The 18,532-nt window shown below is 33.9% G+C and overlaps 1 protein-coding gene across 1 annotated transcript in view; it reads right to left on the bottom strand.

Moving 5' to 3' along the window:
* KIF6 (kinesin family member 6) overlaps positions 1 to 18,532 on the bottom strand; it is a 209,533-nt gene that overhangs the window by 136,474 nt on the left and 54,527 nt on the right. The window contains exons 6-7 of the mRNA XM_009283804.2: positions 14,849 to 14,958; positions 6,553 to 6,682 (exon numbers count right to left, since the gene is read on the bottom strand). Coding sequence (XP_009282079.2) covers positions 6,553 to 6,682; positions 14,849 to 14,958 — 240 coding nt within the window. The remainder of the gene's footprint in view (positions 1 to 6,552; positions 6,683 to 14,848; positions 14,959 to 18,532) is intronic.

Raw genomic sequence — 18,532 nt, 5'->3', positions numbered from 1 at the left:
AGTGAGCGGCTGTGTGGTGCTCAGTTGCCAACTGAGGTTAAACCACGACACTTACATACGCAACTTCTGAGTATCACCATTCAGCTGTTCAGAAAGTCTGAAAACGGAAAACAAACAAACAAAATTTTCTGGACAGTGTCTCAGAGCCTACTAAAAGGTTCCTTTAGTGGCTTTCAGAGTTCATTTTGGCTTTGTTAGCAGTATTCAAACCATATGTATATGAAATCATCCTCACACTAATTTCATGTGATGAAGGAAAAAAAAAAGAAAGAGAGGAGTGGCCTGGCTCTCAGCAGATGTTTGCTATTGTGAAAGATATATATAGAACAACTGATGAGCTGCAGCTACTTACAAAGAAATAATTTTTTCCAGGAATTCAGTGACATCATAAACCACATAAGCAGACTTCAGATGCTTTGTGATAGCACATAAACACTGCAAAGGAATTAATGCCAGGTCATCTGTTGCTGCCCATTTGTGGCATGGTAAAAGAGGAATTCAATAACATTTCTTTCAAGATCATGATTTGGTAAAGCATCAGTGTTTTGTTTGATCTTAGAAAATATGTACAAGAGATATTTCAAGTCATACAACCCAGTCTCCTTTTTCTCCAGGACCAGGATATACCTGTTTGCTGAAATTAAATAAACTATAGAAGCTTTGTGATTTAAACCATTACATCTATTCATACAATGGTTGCAAGAAGATGGTTTCTACTTAAATGAGAACCTGCAGCACAGCCATATTGCAAGAAGCATCCAAGTCAGATGTTTCTGTCAAGGAATACAAGGTCATGAAAGGTCCAAAAACTTGCTGGAGCCTAAGTTATCCATCTTAATCTAATTGTTATCTATCTTAAATCAACAAAACACTGTAGGAGTTCCTCCCTATACAAGAATTTATGTATTTCCCAAATCCTTTATTTGTTGCAGCTGCTATTATAGATGTTTTCACTAAGAAGAATAGCGAGAAATAGGATGCTACAGGTCTAAATAGAGTTCTTAATAATTGAGGACCTAAGAAGGAGAAAGTTTCTTAAATAAAAAAACATATGAAAAGCTGTTTGAAAATCACCATTAGACTAACAGAAGCTGCTACTATCTGGAAGACTAATGTGTTGATTATGGCTGCCAAATACACAAATACACTCAGAGAGAGAAAATACAGAAAAGAGTTCAGGACAGCTGGGACAAAAAGATTTCACAGGTGATAAATGCAGTCGTTCAGCCCATATTGCAAACCATCTCCACTTGGCAGTTTATACAGCTCCAGTGGAATCTTTTCTTCTTTGAATCAAAATATTTAGACATCAGAAGAACATGATTTGCCTGTATGAGTGAATTAGTGACTAGCCAAGGCATAAATGAAGAAAGGCTGATTCTGAATGCTCCTTTTTTTTTTTGTTTTGAGAGAATGTCTCAGTGAAAAGGTACAAAATTTTGTTTTAAGGAGGATTCTTTTTCCTGCTAAGTTTTTTTCACTTCTGAACTTTTTGAAGAAGGGCAAGGGAAAAGAGAAAAGCACTGATAGCATCCAAGGCTGATATCAAATTGATTTTCTCCAATCTCAAGCTACAATCAGATGGATACCTGTAGGAAGAAGTTCTGACAGCTTCTGTCATTTCACAGTTCAGATGGTAAGAAAAGAGCCATTGTGTCCTACAAGAATGATAATAAAGCAATATAACACAGTTTCTTTCTCTGGTTGAAACTCATCCTTAGAATATTCTGGTGTTTTCACACTGTCGGTTTATAGCACAGAACATCATAAGTCTCTGCAAGGCTGAAGGAGCAGAGATTCTTTGTTGAAAAACAGTGGACGTATCTGTCTAATTAATATAAACGCCACCAGTGCCAACAGAACCATGCTGTATGGAAGGGTATGTAAGTTGAAGAATAGGAGATTCCTGCCTTTATATCTGGTAGATGAGTGAGACCTTAATATATCTTTAGTTTCCTTTCTGATTAATATGGTACAAGTGAGTGGGCTCTTCAGGTGTACTTAGGTACACTTGACACAGTTGAAATAGCAAATTTATTGCTATGAAAATATAAGGATCAAATAGGTGCAATCTGACACTTCCCTGATTTCTAAAAGCAATACTTTACCTTTACATATTTACTACAAGTACAGTTTCACAGTTAGACCATGGTAACTAAGGTAACTTTTAAAGTAATTAATATTCCCTGGTGAGGATATTATTAAACTTTATGTTATACAGTGCCTTTTATCCATATAAATCCCAAAGCACTTTAAGGACTATTCAAAGTCGTACGTATGACCAGTGATTGTTTTACCACACATGGAAATAAAAAAGATGATGCCATTTGGTGCTAATGATACTATAGAACAGGTTTGTTACAGTGGAAATAAAGCAACAATTGACACCAATGTGAGGAACCTAGGAAAGCAGAAAGTTGTAATTCATTCTGGAATGCAGCTCTAACACGGTAACATGCCTTCTTGGCAAAAGTGTCATTTAATCTCTTATGTTCACACATTCAAATCCTATTTTTCCTATTTCATCCAAGAAAAAATGCATTCAAACACTACCAGTGGCTGCCCAAATATATTCAAAAGAATACTAATGGACAATAAAAATAAATATAAAGGGAATGAGTCCGATTCAGAGGCCACAAGTCAGTCCCCACAACTACCTTTAAATGTTTAAAAGTTTCATTCTTTCTTGAAATAAACATATTTAAACATTGCCAAAAGCTTACTGCTTGCTCCATGTGTACTTCAAACATTTTAAATGATGGAACAAATACTGTGTAGTATGCACTGTCTTCCAAATTTAAACAATGGAGTATTAAATGTATAAAACCATGCAGTAAAACAATTCCTTCCTCATTACAATGAAGTAATTTTTCGTTAGAGGAAAAAGAAATGCTAACTGTACATGCAACTGCAGTGTTCAGACACATCAATCTCACATAAAGATTTTAGAGTTTTGAAATCAATGCATGCCCTTGGGAGGCTACCGGGTCTACCTTACTCTGCTATTTTAAGAGAAATACTAAAAAAGTACTAAGAATTCTCTAAATCACAGAGGTTCAGGCATATTATTTCAAAGGACAGCGATCACAAGTGATTCCCATCACAAGAATTTAGAAAAGACCACTTCCGCTGAAGACATATTGATAGCATATCTACCAAAATAAAATGGTTTGTGAACACTACCTAAATGGCCAAACACCTATTTCTGTACATGAGCTTTTTCAGATGATGCTGCTACCACCTGTGTCATATGTGCAAATTAGGTTTTGGAATCCTTTGTTTGCATGTATGAGACATCTAAATCATAAGTTTGGCTTAAAAAATTAAAATATAAAGAATAAATTCAGATTTTTCTTTTTATAACCTGTTGCCGAGATTCTTATGCATTCAAATGTAACAAGAAACCATGTTTTATAGCCCTTAGAGTTGGAAGAGATGCCAACAAAAGAATCAGTTTTTTGGGTTTGTTCTCTGCCTATTTCTCCCTGGCAGTATATAAGAGACAAAAACTTCCTATTTTGATTTTTACATTATGAAGTGTTTGTGCACAGATGTCTTCCATCTTACCATTTCCGCAACTTGTAGTATATGTCAAAACTAGAGCAAAGGATTGGTCCTATAACTGACCTATAAACCAATCCTGCACAAATTAGATCAGCTTCCTCTTTTTTCCTTCTCATGAGCTATACAGTTACGTGTGGGAAAGAAGTATTTGGTTATAAACGTTCCCTTAGGTTCTGACATTTAATGAATGAATGAATGAATGTAGCCTATAGAATACATTTAATATTGTGATCCCTTTCTTTTTAGCATAGTCAGTGGTGAGGGCAAAATGCAGCCCTCAAATCACAAGTTTGACTCCACTAGCAGAGGCATTGCAGAAATTAAATTGTCATTCTTATTTTCAAAATGGTCCCGCAACTCTTCAAAGAAGGGTTATCTCAGGGGTAAAGCATTAGATTGCAATTTTAGAGGCCACAGATTTCATATGTGATCCATGACAGCCATCTTAGTGCTTCTACAGACAAACTCATCATCATTAAAACAGATGAATCAAGCATTTCTTTTACTTTCTTTTCTATTTAGGTTTATTCATCTTGTGTCTTTTCCTTTAAAGTTTACTTAAATAGGGTCCTAATCTTTTTTGAGGTCAGGAAGTGTTACCATAATTCACTTAAGGTTTAAAAATATGGATCTCTGGAGAAGAAGTTATGGTTGATGTCATAAGTCCTTTTCCCTAGACCTCTACATTAATCCCTCATATCTGCAAACACTATTTTCTCATTCTGATAAGTCATCATATGAATTACCACAGTTACCTAAAGCCAAAAATGCCAAATGATAATGGGTGATAAATTCTGTAACACCTAAGAGGAAGCAGCACTCAGTAAGCTCACTGAACTGTACTGCAACGTACCTGCTGCAATTGCAAAGGAACAGTGTATGAGGTAACTAGATAAATAAAATGTCTACAATGAAATCCACCTCATTTGAAGTTTTTGCAATCATATTAGCATTCAGACTAAGCAAAGTAAATATTGCTGCAATGAGTGGCCGTTATTCCAAGCAAGTATTCTCTGCATTTTTTTCTTTTAAGTACTCTTCATTAAAGACCAACGAAACAATAACTTTATAGTGTTTATATAACAAAAAACCCTCTCGCTGTGGCAAAAGCAGCAAAAGTGACAATGGCATAGCATTTGCTAACCCAAGTCACTCAGATTAGTGAATTCTCTACTACTGGGGTCCCACACATTCCCATGTCTCCTCTTATGTTTTCTAGCAAGTACTAGCATGCCCCAAATAAAACTACCAAGTTGTAGATTAAAAAATAAGATAAAGGAGATTTTTCTTCACACAATGCAGTTAAGTCATGGAACTTTGTGTCACACGAGATTTCATGATAAAAATTTGCCAAGGTTAAAAAAAAAGCATCTGCGCAAATTCATATAAAGAAAAAATACAACAAAAGTTATTAGCTATAAATAGTCTGAAACACAAACTAATGAAGATTAGGAGATTTTTTTTTTTTTAAAGTATCATTATTTACTTGGTTTATCTTTTACTCTTCTCTGTATATTTGCTGTTGGCCATTGTTCAAAACAGGAAACTGGAGCAGACATATCTTTGGTCTGACCCATTAAGAATATTCTTTTAGTTTTACTAAGCATTACTTTATCTTGACCTTTAATGATTACCATCTTCATTAGTCCTGCTATTTGTTCATGACTTTCAGTGTTTGGGATATATTTTCTCGTTAGGTAACATTTTCCAAATATGTAACACTATTGCCCTTTACAATTGCTGATTTATGACCCTGTCAGCCAGCAGCACACCATTCTTTAAATATTCTCTCTCATTTTCATACACAGCGCTTCTAAACCAGAGATTTCCTGAAGATCTTTCTCCATGCAATGAACTTCCTTTTTCTGTTTTCATCACCAACTATCACGATAGGTTTTCAGGCTTCTAAACTCAATGTCGTCTTTTTGTCTCCTCTATAACACTTTTTCAAGTTCCTCTTCTCTAAATTGTATCAATTTTTCCATTTCAATATCATCAAACAGTTCCTTGCCTCAGTATTCATATTTACTAACAGCCCTTCAGCACAGCTTGATTATCTCTTGCCTTAACATCTTTCTGCCTCTCAAAATGTCACTGCTAAAATATTCTCCCTTGAGAAAGAGAGAACAAATCAGTTTTTTGCCTATTTACATTTTGTAATCAAACGCTTCTTCCCCTGTGCCCAGGTGTACGAGGTCAGCCAGCAGTAACAGAAAGCTACTTGACTATTTCATATACTTTAAATGTCTTTCTTGTCATTGATTTATTATACATCTTTTTGGTCAGACAGAGGAAGAAAACCCACAGATTCCTAAAGTAGAATTAGCTGTGTTGTAGTAAAGACACATTGACAGTGCTCACATTATACAATACACTTTTTAAATTTACATTCCATTTCCAAGTATGAAGATAAGGAAAAAAAACCCTACAAATTTTGGATATGGAAACATTTCATTTGAATTTTCCAGAATCAGTAAAAACACCCTTGTCTTTGCATATTGGCAAGTATTTATTTTGAATGTGCTTTGCACTACCATTTGTTTTTTTTTTTTTTTTACACATAACACCACATGCTTATGCAATAAGAAGAAAAAAAAGAGGGGACTGCTAACTCCTACTGTAACTACTTCAAAGGCAATTTAGTACTTCTGTGGGAATGTTTGACAATGCTTTGCAAGGCCATGTTTTCTAATCTTTAAATGTTTATGTATGTTGATACATGCTACATTCAAAAGTCAGTCTATAGTTTATGAGAAAAACTTTTTTTCTTACTTATTTTATTTGCAGTAAGTTATGACATCGACAACCACCAATCAGATTCACTAAGGAAAAACAGAAAGCTCTTTGCAAAGTGAAAGCTATCATCAAATACTTATTTAATTTTACTGTGGAAATACACTCAGAAAGAAGATACTTAGTCATTTATCTCCAAGGACTTCCAAAAGATACATCTTACGTGGAGCAGTTTATGACCATTATAACTCTCACCTCAGCAATCATTCTGTTGGTGTCTCCCAAGAAGAGTAGGTTTAAGGCTTCCTCTTCATTCGTTGCTTGCTGAAGAGACAAGTTTTTCAGATGAATGTTCTGATCAGGGTCTTCCATTATCGTCACTTTCCTACACAGAAAAAAACCCTCAAAGTGAAAACCAGAATTGTTGTAAGGTGATCTTTGTTCCATACTTTCATTTCAATTGTGTCTAAAAGTTGATATCTAAACCCCAAAAGCATTTGTAATAAAAGAACTAAAAACATGAAGAGTAAATGCACATTAAAGGAAGTGCTGAATTTTTTTTTAACTCTCTGTAACCTCTTTTTTATTCCTTTATTATAAACCTCCACATAGAAAAGGAATATATAAAATCTATAACTATTAGAAAAAGCTTTGGGATTTTTTTTTTTAGAGAGATATAGTAAAATCTCAAGAGCAAGAGGTTAGATGAATCATCACAAACAAATAATAAGTGGGTTTGTTTGCCAAGTAAAATCTCAAGAGCAAGAGGTTAGATGAATCATCACAAACAAATAATAAGTGGGTGTTTGTTTGCCATTACCACAGCTATTTAAGCACAAATGATACATAAAGCATACCATAATCTTGATGAACAAACAGACATGCAACATTTCAGAATCAACACATCTGTAGCCAACATGTTTCTAATAACCTTGCATTTGTCAAGATTATTTCTCTTTTCATTCTTCTCAAATGGTAAGAACTACAAGTGTAAATGATCCCTTTCTTAAATTAAAAGCAAGCAAGTGGAATGATTTTATTTATTTCCACTGAGGTTAGAAATGCTCTTAGTTGTACTTCTTTAAGCCTTAAAGTTCAGAAAAAGGAAGTTAGATGGAAGTAGCAAGGATATGGCAAAAACTCCAGGAGAGCTACTAAATATTACTGAAACTCCTTTTCACTTCTTTAAATAGCCCTTTTACATAAGAATTTTTTCTTTTGATCAGGTTACTGAGAGTTAAACTTCATTGGCTTTACTGAGTAGCCGTTAGGGTCTCCTCAGTTAGGACATTCTATAGTATCCAACATGGAAGCCAAGTAGTTGCATCACTGGATTTTGAAAACTCCCAGAGTGAAGACTCTGTTAAAATTGAAGTACACTAAATTCTGAGGATGAATGACATGTCCTTCAGGGTGAATGACATGTGAATGACATGTTCTGAGACAACTTACAACAAGCAAATTAGAACTTTTAAAAAAGTTAGAAGGTTTTTTTAAAAAAAAAAAATTCCCTGTAAGTATAGCTAATACTTTATATATATACATATACACATATATATATGTGTGTGTGTGTGTATATATATATTTTTCATATTCTTCAAGGTTAACCACAAGAGGGAGTATGGGGCTTGAGTTTTTACCTCTAGGTAGTTCTTGCATGCTAATTACTCCAAGCTGCTTCAAAACCACACAGGTTGGGTTTTGTTCTGCTTTGCTTGTCTTTTTTTTCCCCAAAACTGACAGAATCAAATCGAGCAGCTAAGCAGCATTCCATAGTATTACTCTTAAGTATTAGAAAAGTAGTTCACCCTCTGATGGTCAAACATTGGAATGGATATACAGAAATAATCTGAACACATTGCAATACACTCACTGTTTTTAAGAAAAAAAAAAAGTAAAAGTACACACAATGCTTCTTTAGCATTTAGCCATAACAATTGTTTTTCCAAGTATGATCTCCTCCCACTTACAGCCTTATTTTTGTGTGGTAGGGTAAAGACAGCACTAGTACAGTCATGAAGCTCTGCTTCCCCCATTCAGAGCATAAACCCAAAAGCATAATTCTGCTCTCACATAACAATGTTTTGATAATGTCAAGTTGTATTCTGTCCACAATTCCATCCGTGTGCGCATCACACGCTAAAGCCCAGAGTGGTTCTGATTACAGTATGATGCTTTGACTAATTTTAATATTTTCAAATTACACACTAAGTATCATCTACCTCTTTTTATAATTTAGGAAAACTATGTTGTTTTACTACGCACACGGCATAATATTTAAAGTTTTAAGAATCTTTTCAGACTACATTTTGACCAATGGTTATAAATAATTTCCAGACAACGAAGATACTAGTTTGGATGAAAAGCTCTGGATGATTATTATTATATCAGAAAGGTGACAGTGGGGATGTCACAAACCAGTGACAGCCTCCCATACAGTGGTCTTGCAGCTATTAAGAGGATTTCCAGATGAAAGTCTAAATTTACACATCTTGAGAGGCATCTGTCAAAACTTCCTCAGAAAGACATGTGCCAAAATGACAACAAAATGATTTATTTTATAGTGTTATAAAGTTATTGTATAATATGATAATAGTTTTCTATGGAACATTCTCTATATCAGTGAAATCTTTAAATTTCATAACCCTAACTTGGATCTTGGAGTGGAAAAGCTCTGTTACGTTATCCATAATGACTGAAAGAAGGCAGAGACAAGGTTTTGTTTTCTTTATAAACAAAGAATCTTTTCCGTTTGGCTTAATGGATGGAATCTGTAGCTGACTAGGAAACCTGTAGGATGGGATCAGCCTTTTTTATACTGTTATTGACTCAGGCCCTTTCCTGCATCAACTGAGCTGCCATTAATGCAAAAGCACCTTTCACATTGAATGCTTTCATTTATGAAATTCCTGTTACTGGCAAACAATGAAGTTAAAGCTTCCTTTGATTAATTAATACCATCTCATTAATTTGTGTAATATAAATAAATAAAAAAACTTAAAAGATTTTGGAAAACAAGTGACAATTTTAAAAATCAAGTTTCCTATGATTATACCTGTCTCTAGGGCTTAGAATTGAAGAAATCTAAAATAATCTCAAAAACTTTATAAAAATTTAAAAATTAATCATAATGATGTAAACAAATAATATGTGAGGATACATACCTTCTATGGCAATACATTAGCAGAATATAGTGATACTACATCAGCATGAGGAGGAGACTATACAGACAATAATAAATTTAGGAAAAGGATAAAAAAAGAAAAGCAGCAAGCATGCATCTTGGAGTCTGTCCAGAACAGAATAAACTAATGGATAACTATAGCTAATCTTTGTGTAAAGTTGCAAGGAGCTTTCCGTTTTAAGAAAGAATGACCAAGATCATCATTTTATATATCATCCAAAAAAAATTATCCTTCTGTAGTATAGCTCCCTGAATACCACATCAGAGGACACAGTAAACGTTGATTCAAGAGGCAAGGTTACAAAGTTACTCAGCCACCAGCACAGCTTTCAATAGCACAGAGATTTGATTTTCCATTCAAGTATAGACCTAGAGCATAATCTCCTTAGCTTGTGAGACATGACAGAACTATGAGATGAGTAAGTATTGGTGCAGACTGTTCTCCCAACACGTCATGTTGTGATAGGAAATCCTTCCCACTGTCTCCAATGAATTCCACATGTGAGACAAGAAAAACACAGTTTGCTTGTTCTACACTTCATGGACATAGGAGTGTATTGATACATGTGCTGTGCTGCAGGCACAGCGTGGCATCCAGGCCTGTGTCATGCTGCACAGACCCCTTGGCTGCAGGATAAATTCAGCTAGGTCATTGTAACAGAAGAGCCTGCAGGCAGCTCCCACCCGGTCATCACACCACCTGCGTGGCCTTGCCTTTATCGAAAAATGCCGCAAGAAGTTCTCATGAGAACACCTTTTAGAAGTGGAGCTGTTTTCTTGTAAGGAAATTACATAATAGCTCGAATGACCAAAAGGGAGAGCATCTCTCCACGGACAGGATCTGTGCTGCTTTACGCAGCGCGCCGTGGGGAAATCCATTCAGGCTCCATCCGATGCTGCATGAACGTGGGATGCCCAGCATCTGATGGGATGTAAAATTTACTTGCCATCTATATTCCTCTTCTTATTCTGTCTTATTAAAGCAGTTATCTTATTAAGCCCTTTGTTGTCGGGCCTTTCTTACTGAGATCCGGAAAGAGCCCTGCACCGGCTCTCTCTCGCCACTCACCCCACAGTGCAGAACAAGGAGTCAGAACTGAAACAATGAGATTGGTGGTTCATGTACAAACAAAACACATAAGATCTGTCAGAATTTGCAGGCAACTGCAATAATCTCGCTCACAAGAAAATGTTTGTTAAATAACACTTTGATATTAAAAAGTAAAGTTGCCTTGAACAGCACAGCAATAATCTGAACTGAATTAATTTACCCATCTGATGCCTTTAGAAAAGTCACCTTAGAAAAGTTTCACTGACTTCTTCCTACTAGTTTTCAGGAAACAAATCAACATAAAATCTGCATGGGAATAAACAACATATAATGTATGCTGAAATTATTTTACACATTTAAAGTTTAAGATTATAATTAAAGTGACATTGGTTTGATTCAGTATCATGGAGTTATATAAATTACAAATACACTGTACAACAGAGAACCTGTTAGAGGAGAAAGCCTCTTGCACAACCTCAGAGCAAATAAAGAGTTCAGAAAAATGTTCCTAATTTGAACAGTCCTGCAAATCTTTTATGAAAACAAGAGATGGCAGTAAGAATTCAAATAGTCTTCTACCAGCTATATTTTATAGCAATAGTTTTACGCTATTGCTATACTATTATACTATTTCTACTATTAAACAATCATAACTTCCTTGTATAAACATAGAACTCTCTACAGCTACAACCAGAATTAGATTGTCAATATTAAATTCAATTTTTGCATTCTAACAAGTAAGATTCTTCAGATGTATTTGCATCTGCATATGCTGTGTTTCAGTTACAGTGTCATGAAATTAAAACAGCTTTGCGTAAGCAAAACAAGTTACAGTTGTAAACCGAGGCATATTGTATATGAAGCATTAAGGTATATCAAATTATATCTTTTACGGGCTACATGTAATATCATTACAACTAAACATCATGAAAACTGGTTTTTTTTCTGTGAAAATAAAAGTTCAATGGGATTTCAAAACCAAACTTAGTTGATGTATAAATATCTGTACTTATTAGAAACGATACATATTTATGTATACATATATAAATATGTATACTTATACATATCTCTACATATGCATACATAAATAATTATGTAATTCTATATATGGATCTATATACACAGAAATAGAGACAGACATTTAGATATATAGCTATATGAACTACATTCACACATTTGTCAGGAATTTATTTCCAGAAAAGTAGTGATTTTTTGTGAGAGCCTCTTCCCTTCTCATCTGGCAGACTCTAATGAAATGATTAAGCAGTATTAAGATGAAAATTTAATAGTCTACAGAACATACAAAGGATGGCTACACACAAAACCTTGACTTCAGGAGCAGGGATTCCAAATCTGATCATGCAATGATCAGATGTAATGGTCAATTTTTTTAATTTTTATTATTCACTTTGCCTTAAACATCAAACACAATTTTAATGTCTCATTTTTCAGGTACTATAAACAAGTCTGTTGTGCACTTTTCATAACTTCTATTACCTGAATGCCATCACTCTGTGTTTATTCCTTCCATTGAACTGATAATGTAAAGTCATTAGAGTTTACTAGGTAGAAGTACATATCTTTGATTCAGATTGCATCCCTTCTTTTGCAGGAATATGGATAACAATACTCTTCCAAAACAATATGCATACTTTACGAGGCTAACTAGTCTTTTGCTTACTCTTCTAAAATGACACATTTCTTCAACACTTTTCTTGTCCATCTTAGATACTTGGAGAATATCAGCACAGACTGCTAATATTTACCCAAGCATAGAAAACCTGCATTTGGCTTTGTATGATGCTGAAAACCTTGACGATCCACTGTGGAGTTCAACAGGAAATTATGCATAATATTACTCTTTTAAAGTACAAAAAAATACGTTCTTTTTAATATTCTTATTAAATACATGCTTTCAAACAAGCTTGAGGAAGTTAGATTATTCTGTATTTTCTTACTACCACTAAAACCTTAAAAGGTCTTAAGCACATAAAAATCTCAAAAAAATGAAATATATATTAGGTAATAAACACCTGATATATTTTGAAATATGTGATTACTATTTACGTAAGTGTAACTACTACTTACTTTATCATTTACAAAAATTAACCAAGTAACTAAAATATAGTTAATCATGCAGCTTTCCTGCAACTTGCACTCCCTTTTTAGCTCAGAATGCCACTATATATTTTTAAATTTTGAATCCTAAATTACTATCTTAAAAAATAAACAAAAATATTTTATTAATTAAATACTTTTACACAATGCTAAATATAAGTGGTGAAGGTATAGTTTTAGTGTACAGTACATATTTTTTTGACAAATGATGTACTGGAAACAATAATAACCATGTACAGTAAGACCATTAAGCACTTATTAAGATTAGTTACTCTGCAGAGAAAAATTTATTATCTCACTAAAACACATCCTGCAATAGTATACACTACATAAGTTTACAGGTAATTATGATTATCCCAGTGTGCTTTATCCCTAATTCACAACCAAATTATCTGTCAACTTTTACTTTTTTAAAATAGACTAATACATAACAAGGAGTTATTCTTTAGCTTCATTGAGTCACCATACATAAACCAATTTTGAGATTCTAAAATTCATTTTTAGTAAACATTCAGAATCTAGTTTTAAAAAGTGACATATTTTCCAGGGCATATGACCCCCAAATAACTGTTTCAAATAAAGTTGCAATTATATTAATCAAATTCAGTTTAGTTCAATTGAATAAATTCAATTTAATAAAATGAATAAATGGGATGAGTTCAAATAAAATATTGCAAATAACAATAAATGAAATGAATGATTTAATAAACTTGAATAACTTAATAGCATTAACTTTAATAAGCTGAATAAAAGTGTAATGGACTATTTTTTTAAACAGAACTGAGAAAAAAATCTGCACCTGTAAAAATGGGCACAAAAATTAACTCATTATCCAAATTAGTCTCGGATTTAAAATTTTTCTCTGCATAGCACAGGAAGCAGATAATAAATTAAATTATTAAACTTTACCATGAAAGACATCAGTAAATACATACAGTCCTTATAGTACCAATGTATCATAAAGTGATAAAATTTAATTCCATTTTACAGATGAAGAAAGTGAAGCAATGAGAACAACTTACAGCCCAGTCTCGTACTTTGAGTTTGTCTACTGCCTTCCTTATCTCTAGACTAGCTTGTTTTATAAAGATCAATCTTGAAAGTTTTTTGTAGGTATATGTCCTAGATACCACATATTGTGTAGAAAACTAAAGCTATATTTTAACACAACTTGGAAGATCTTTTAAAAATACATAAATAAAATGGTTTTAATATGTTAATAACATAATTGATATATTATATATATTGATATATTTATATTTTGATATAAAATTCTATTAATTTTCTGTTATTGCTCCATTGGCAGTTTTCAGTACGTTTCCTGCTCTTGTATCAGCAGTGATTTAATTGCTATTTACATGTTTCAGTCACCATCATGTTGAGTGAGAAAGTTTATGGTTTCTAGCATTATTTCAGGGCATTTGCAAATCCAAGCAGTCAACAACTCACTTATTTAGACATATTTAGGGCTTGCTGAGTTATTTTAAGAATAACACAGACTACAAACTATTTTTTCAGAAGAAACTTAGAAACTAGGATTTGGATTTCCTATAAATTATGATCTTTAACTTCACCAGGCTTGTGTGTTCATGACCTACAAACCTTTATTTACTACCCTTCTCCAACTATTAGTAGGTGCTAGTGTCATCAATGAAAACTATTATCCATTCTGAAGTAAATATAGTGTCCTTTGGAGTTCCTTGTAGCCTTTTCTATCTGTTACTTACCTTATTTCATAATCGCTTATTCTAGAAAAATAATTATCCTTGAAGGAAAAGGTCCAAGTAGAAGCAGGGAGTTTTTCTCCCTACTGTTGCAAGGAAATACTGCCTGTTACATATGTCTCTGCCACACACACGCGCATGCATACTATATAAAGAGACAGGCTGTCATGAGAAAAACAAGTATACCTTCTCTTTTGTTTTCAGTGGATGCAATAGATCTCTTCTGCATAATTTCAATATACATTTTTAATACTTTCACCTGCAGTTACTCCCATCTAGTTTCCCTAGCCTCTATACATACAGAATAAGAGAAAATTTAGACAGTGTTGATAAAATTGAGAAAACAAAGTATTTTGAGTTAATTAACAGAGAACAGTAGCAGAGTTTCAAAAAAGTCGCCAAACAATGCAACAGGGCACATGAAAATTATTTCTGTTGGTTTTTTTTTTGATTCTCTGTAGTTTTATTACTTACGGCAAATCTTCCAATTTGGAGGCCTCGTGTCTTGGGTCCAGCAGATCATAACCACATTCATTGTAGATTTCTAAGTAGGAAACATGAGTTGTATACACTTTACTGCTATCCTGGATAAGAAAAGAAAAACAAAATAGAAAAAAAGAAGAGCTATAAAGAGAAGTCAGAGCTAGATCAGAACACAAATTTATCATTACTGTTGCTTCCTCACTCTGTCTCTTTTTCTTTTCCTGGGTATGGTTTACATTTTCAATTCGTGATACTTTTATGTTTTCTGTTACCATATGTATAAAGGCCCAAGAAGAAAAAAGAAAAAAAAAAAAAAACACCCCCCCCCCCAACCAAAACACACACACACACGCACAAAAACCCAGAACAAAAATCCCCCCAAAACCCCACTATGCCCATGAGTTCAGTCTGGTTCCTTATACCTAGAAAAGTCTGTATACACTTAGAACATGGCAGCCTGCTTACAGAACCATGCAACATGCCATTTTTCAGTTCTATGACAATAAAAGAATGTTATTATAAAGAGGTAAACCCTCATATTATGGATAGAAAGACTATGCTTAAAAAAACCAAACAAACAAGGGACAACAGCAACAAAAATAAATCAAAGATTTACTTCATTTAGAAACATCAGTGATGTACTGCTTTCCACTCTCTTCATCATAACATTTAAGCACTGTATATGGTGTCGGCTGTTCTCTGTAATCCTTTTTTTTTTTTTTTTGGAATGTATTGCCAAAATGTAACTTAACACAACTGCGTTTTGCAGACAGAATTTTCTCCTGCCCCAAAGCCAAATCCAAACAGCATAAACCTCTAAATAATGGGCTATGATTTCCAAAATAAAAGAAAATTAGTCACTACTTTTCAGCAGATGAAGCCACTGTGAAAGCACTCATATCACACTCACAGTAGCAGTTTAATAATCCAATACACTACAGTTGCTTTGCAAAATACTTTGAGATACAAACTTTTCATTTTCACTGAATAGTTATTTCCCATGGGTTTTTTTTATTGATAATGACAGTTCACTATTTCAAGGGACACCATTTAAAAAGATACAGTACCGATGGATGGAAAAATGTAGTAAGGAACTGTTCAAACAGGAAGCTGTGGAAATAGGAGAATTTCTGACCAATAAATTAAAATGAGATGTTATTAAAAACAAAGGGCTTGATTTGCTTCTCATTTGGGGTAAAAAGTTTTGTTTCCTTGGTTTCAAATTGCACTGTCTCAGTGCAAGTAAGAGCTTCAAAAGTCTTGTATTTTGTGTCCCTGAATTCACTTTCTCCTGTTCCATCCTACTTAGAGTTAGGAGGCAGATGACTCTTCTCCACTATGTCAGCACTTTCCAAAGCACAGTTGTAGATAAAAAGAAATGAAACAAGGGAAAGGTATGAAAAGAAAGGCAGGTCAAAAGATAAAACACCAAGAATAGGTGCTTTAAGATGCACCAAGAAAGAAAATGTACAAAACAAACACAAAGATTTGTAAGCAGGGAGACAGAAATATCCTTATATGCATAACTAAGTAGAGCTTTTGATCCCAAACACAGTCTGAAAATGGAAACAAACACATTTTTGTAGAAACTATGTGCTGAGAAGTCAGCAAATAAACTAGTTATTTTTCATCCTATTTTGTTTTTATTACATAAGTAGCACTAGAAAAGAATGTTGGTGTGTTGACACTGTATGTTGCTGGCAATTGCAAGATCAACCTGTTCACTTTCCACGACAAAAGTCCTCCATGGGGTTGTGTGAGTGCAGCAGGTCTAAGGCAACACGATCACATGGGGTTTTTTTTCATTTCCATTCCCACAAGAGCAAGCTTTTGTGCACCTGCAATACGCCGTGTACATTTACCTGCCAAAGCCATATTTTGCAAGAGCCAAGGTAATTACTTAATATTGTTAACCCTTACTCAAACAGGGCATGTTCATGTGACTGAGACATATACCCTTATGAGTAAGAATTGGTACCCTGTATTAGATGAATGACAGAGTATAAAAGTACAATGTAACAATTGATGTTAATGTCAAATAATATTTGAATTTGTTTAATTAAATAGCTTTGTTAAAATATGAAGATTAATCTTAAATGAGTCATAGGCCTGATGGAGTAAATGAAGAGACAAAACATATATTACACCAGGATCCTCTCTTCCTCTCTTAACTTTTGCCTCCTATAGTTACAAAAGCACCAGAATGATTGACTATGTTCAGTATTGAACTCAGATTGACTCATATCAGTATTACAGATACTAAAAGAAAATGAAATTTCTTGTAAGCATAATGAACAATCATCAGTGTGCTTACTCTGGCGCATCCTTTCACTTATTCACTCATTTCATTGCATACAAATGTCAAATTGAAATAATTCTACAATATTTTGGTTATAACCTAACACACATACACACATCCCCCCATATCCTCCTTTAGAAAAAAGTTCTTATACCTGGAATGCCAATCACTATATCATCAGCTAGTTATTGTTGTTTCTCACAGTCCCCTTATATGTGGCAAAAAATAGGGTATGTTACTTAGGCTTTATTTCCAACCTGTAGGCTGCAGGTCAGTCACAAGACTTATGATTTGGAATGACTAACTTAAAATTAACTTCTCTATTCAATGATAAATTTTGTTGCTGACATCTTATTTGAGTTTCTGAAGCATTTCCATTGACAATTACCACTTACTTATTAGAAAAATTAATGTAAGGAGATAATAAGAAATGTTTCAGGTGTGGTAAGACTTTTAAAGTTGGGTTTTTTTATAACTTGTATTTATTCTGTTTCTATCATTGTTCCTAGATGTTGAGACGTTACAGTGCACTTGTATTTTAAATGTCACTATTACCTTCTGTAAAATTGAACTGATGCCATGTTTTCTGTACATAAAATAAATAAATAAGCCACCAAGTTAAGTTTTGGGTGTCTTTTTTGGGGGCACAGTACATCCAGAAGAACCATACAATTAAATTGCAGTCAGTTTTATCCTTCTCCCAAATTCTGCCAATTCTCTTTCTGCCAGGCATGATGGCTTTGTTTTGCATAGGAAGCAACCTTGCTTTTTTTTTTTTGATTCAAAGTAAAAGAGTAAAAGACTTCAAATTCAGTTGGGTACAATGATCTGTAAACCAGCTTGATTAATTTGTAAGTGCAACAATTACACTTATGACTTCTGCAAGGTATTTTTCTTTTTGTAATCTCAAAACTATTTTAAGACTTTGTATTGTTTTCCTCCCTACTTCTGCAGGGCACAGCTAGAGTTGTTGAAGTACGCCATTCATTTTTACATCACTGGATTCACCTAAAAAGTAAGTTTGTAGCTCTTTGGTTTAGGTCAGTTACTACACTGGAGTGACGTGTTTGCCCTATAAGCTATGTCAAATTTGGTATTCAACCAACAGTTGCATTGAGCTGTCAGTGGCAGGAAAATCTTCTGTGTGGTATTTAAGAAATGAACAGAAAAGCATTAAGAAATAACTGGGACAGAACTGTAAGACTCAGAATACTGTAAGATGAGGAAAAAGGGAAAAGACAGAGAAATCATATTGGGCAGTACTTACTACTGCCCAAATTTTTGGTGAAGCCAAACCAATATTTATATGGGTGTAGTGACTATTTCTCCACCAGAAGTTTCAGATGTAAAGAACATGCAAAACTGGTTTTCAGAAT

This window comes from Aptenodytes forsteri, unplaced genomic scaffold (assembly GCF_000699145.1).
Source record: "Aptenodytes forsteri isolate BGI_AS27 unplaced genomic scaffold, ASM69914v1 Scaffold309, whole genome shotgun sequence".
NCBI lineage: Eukaryota > Metazoa > Chordata > Aves > Sphenisciformes > Spheniscidae > Aptenodytes > Aptenodytes forsteri.
Note: the sequence above shows the minus strand (reverse complement) of the source record. Positions and strands in the feature narration are given on the sequence as shown.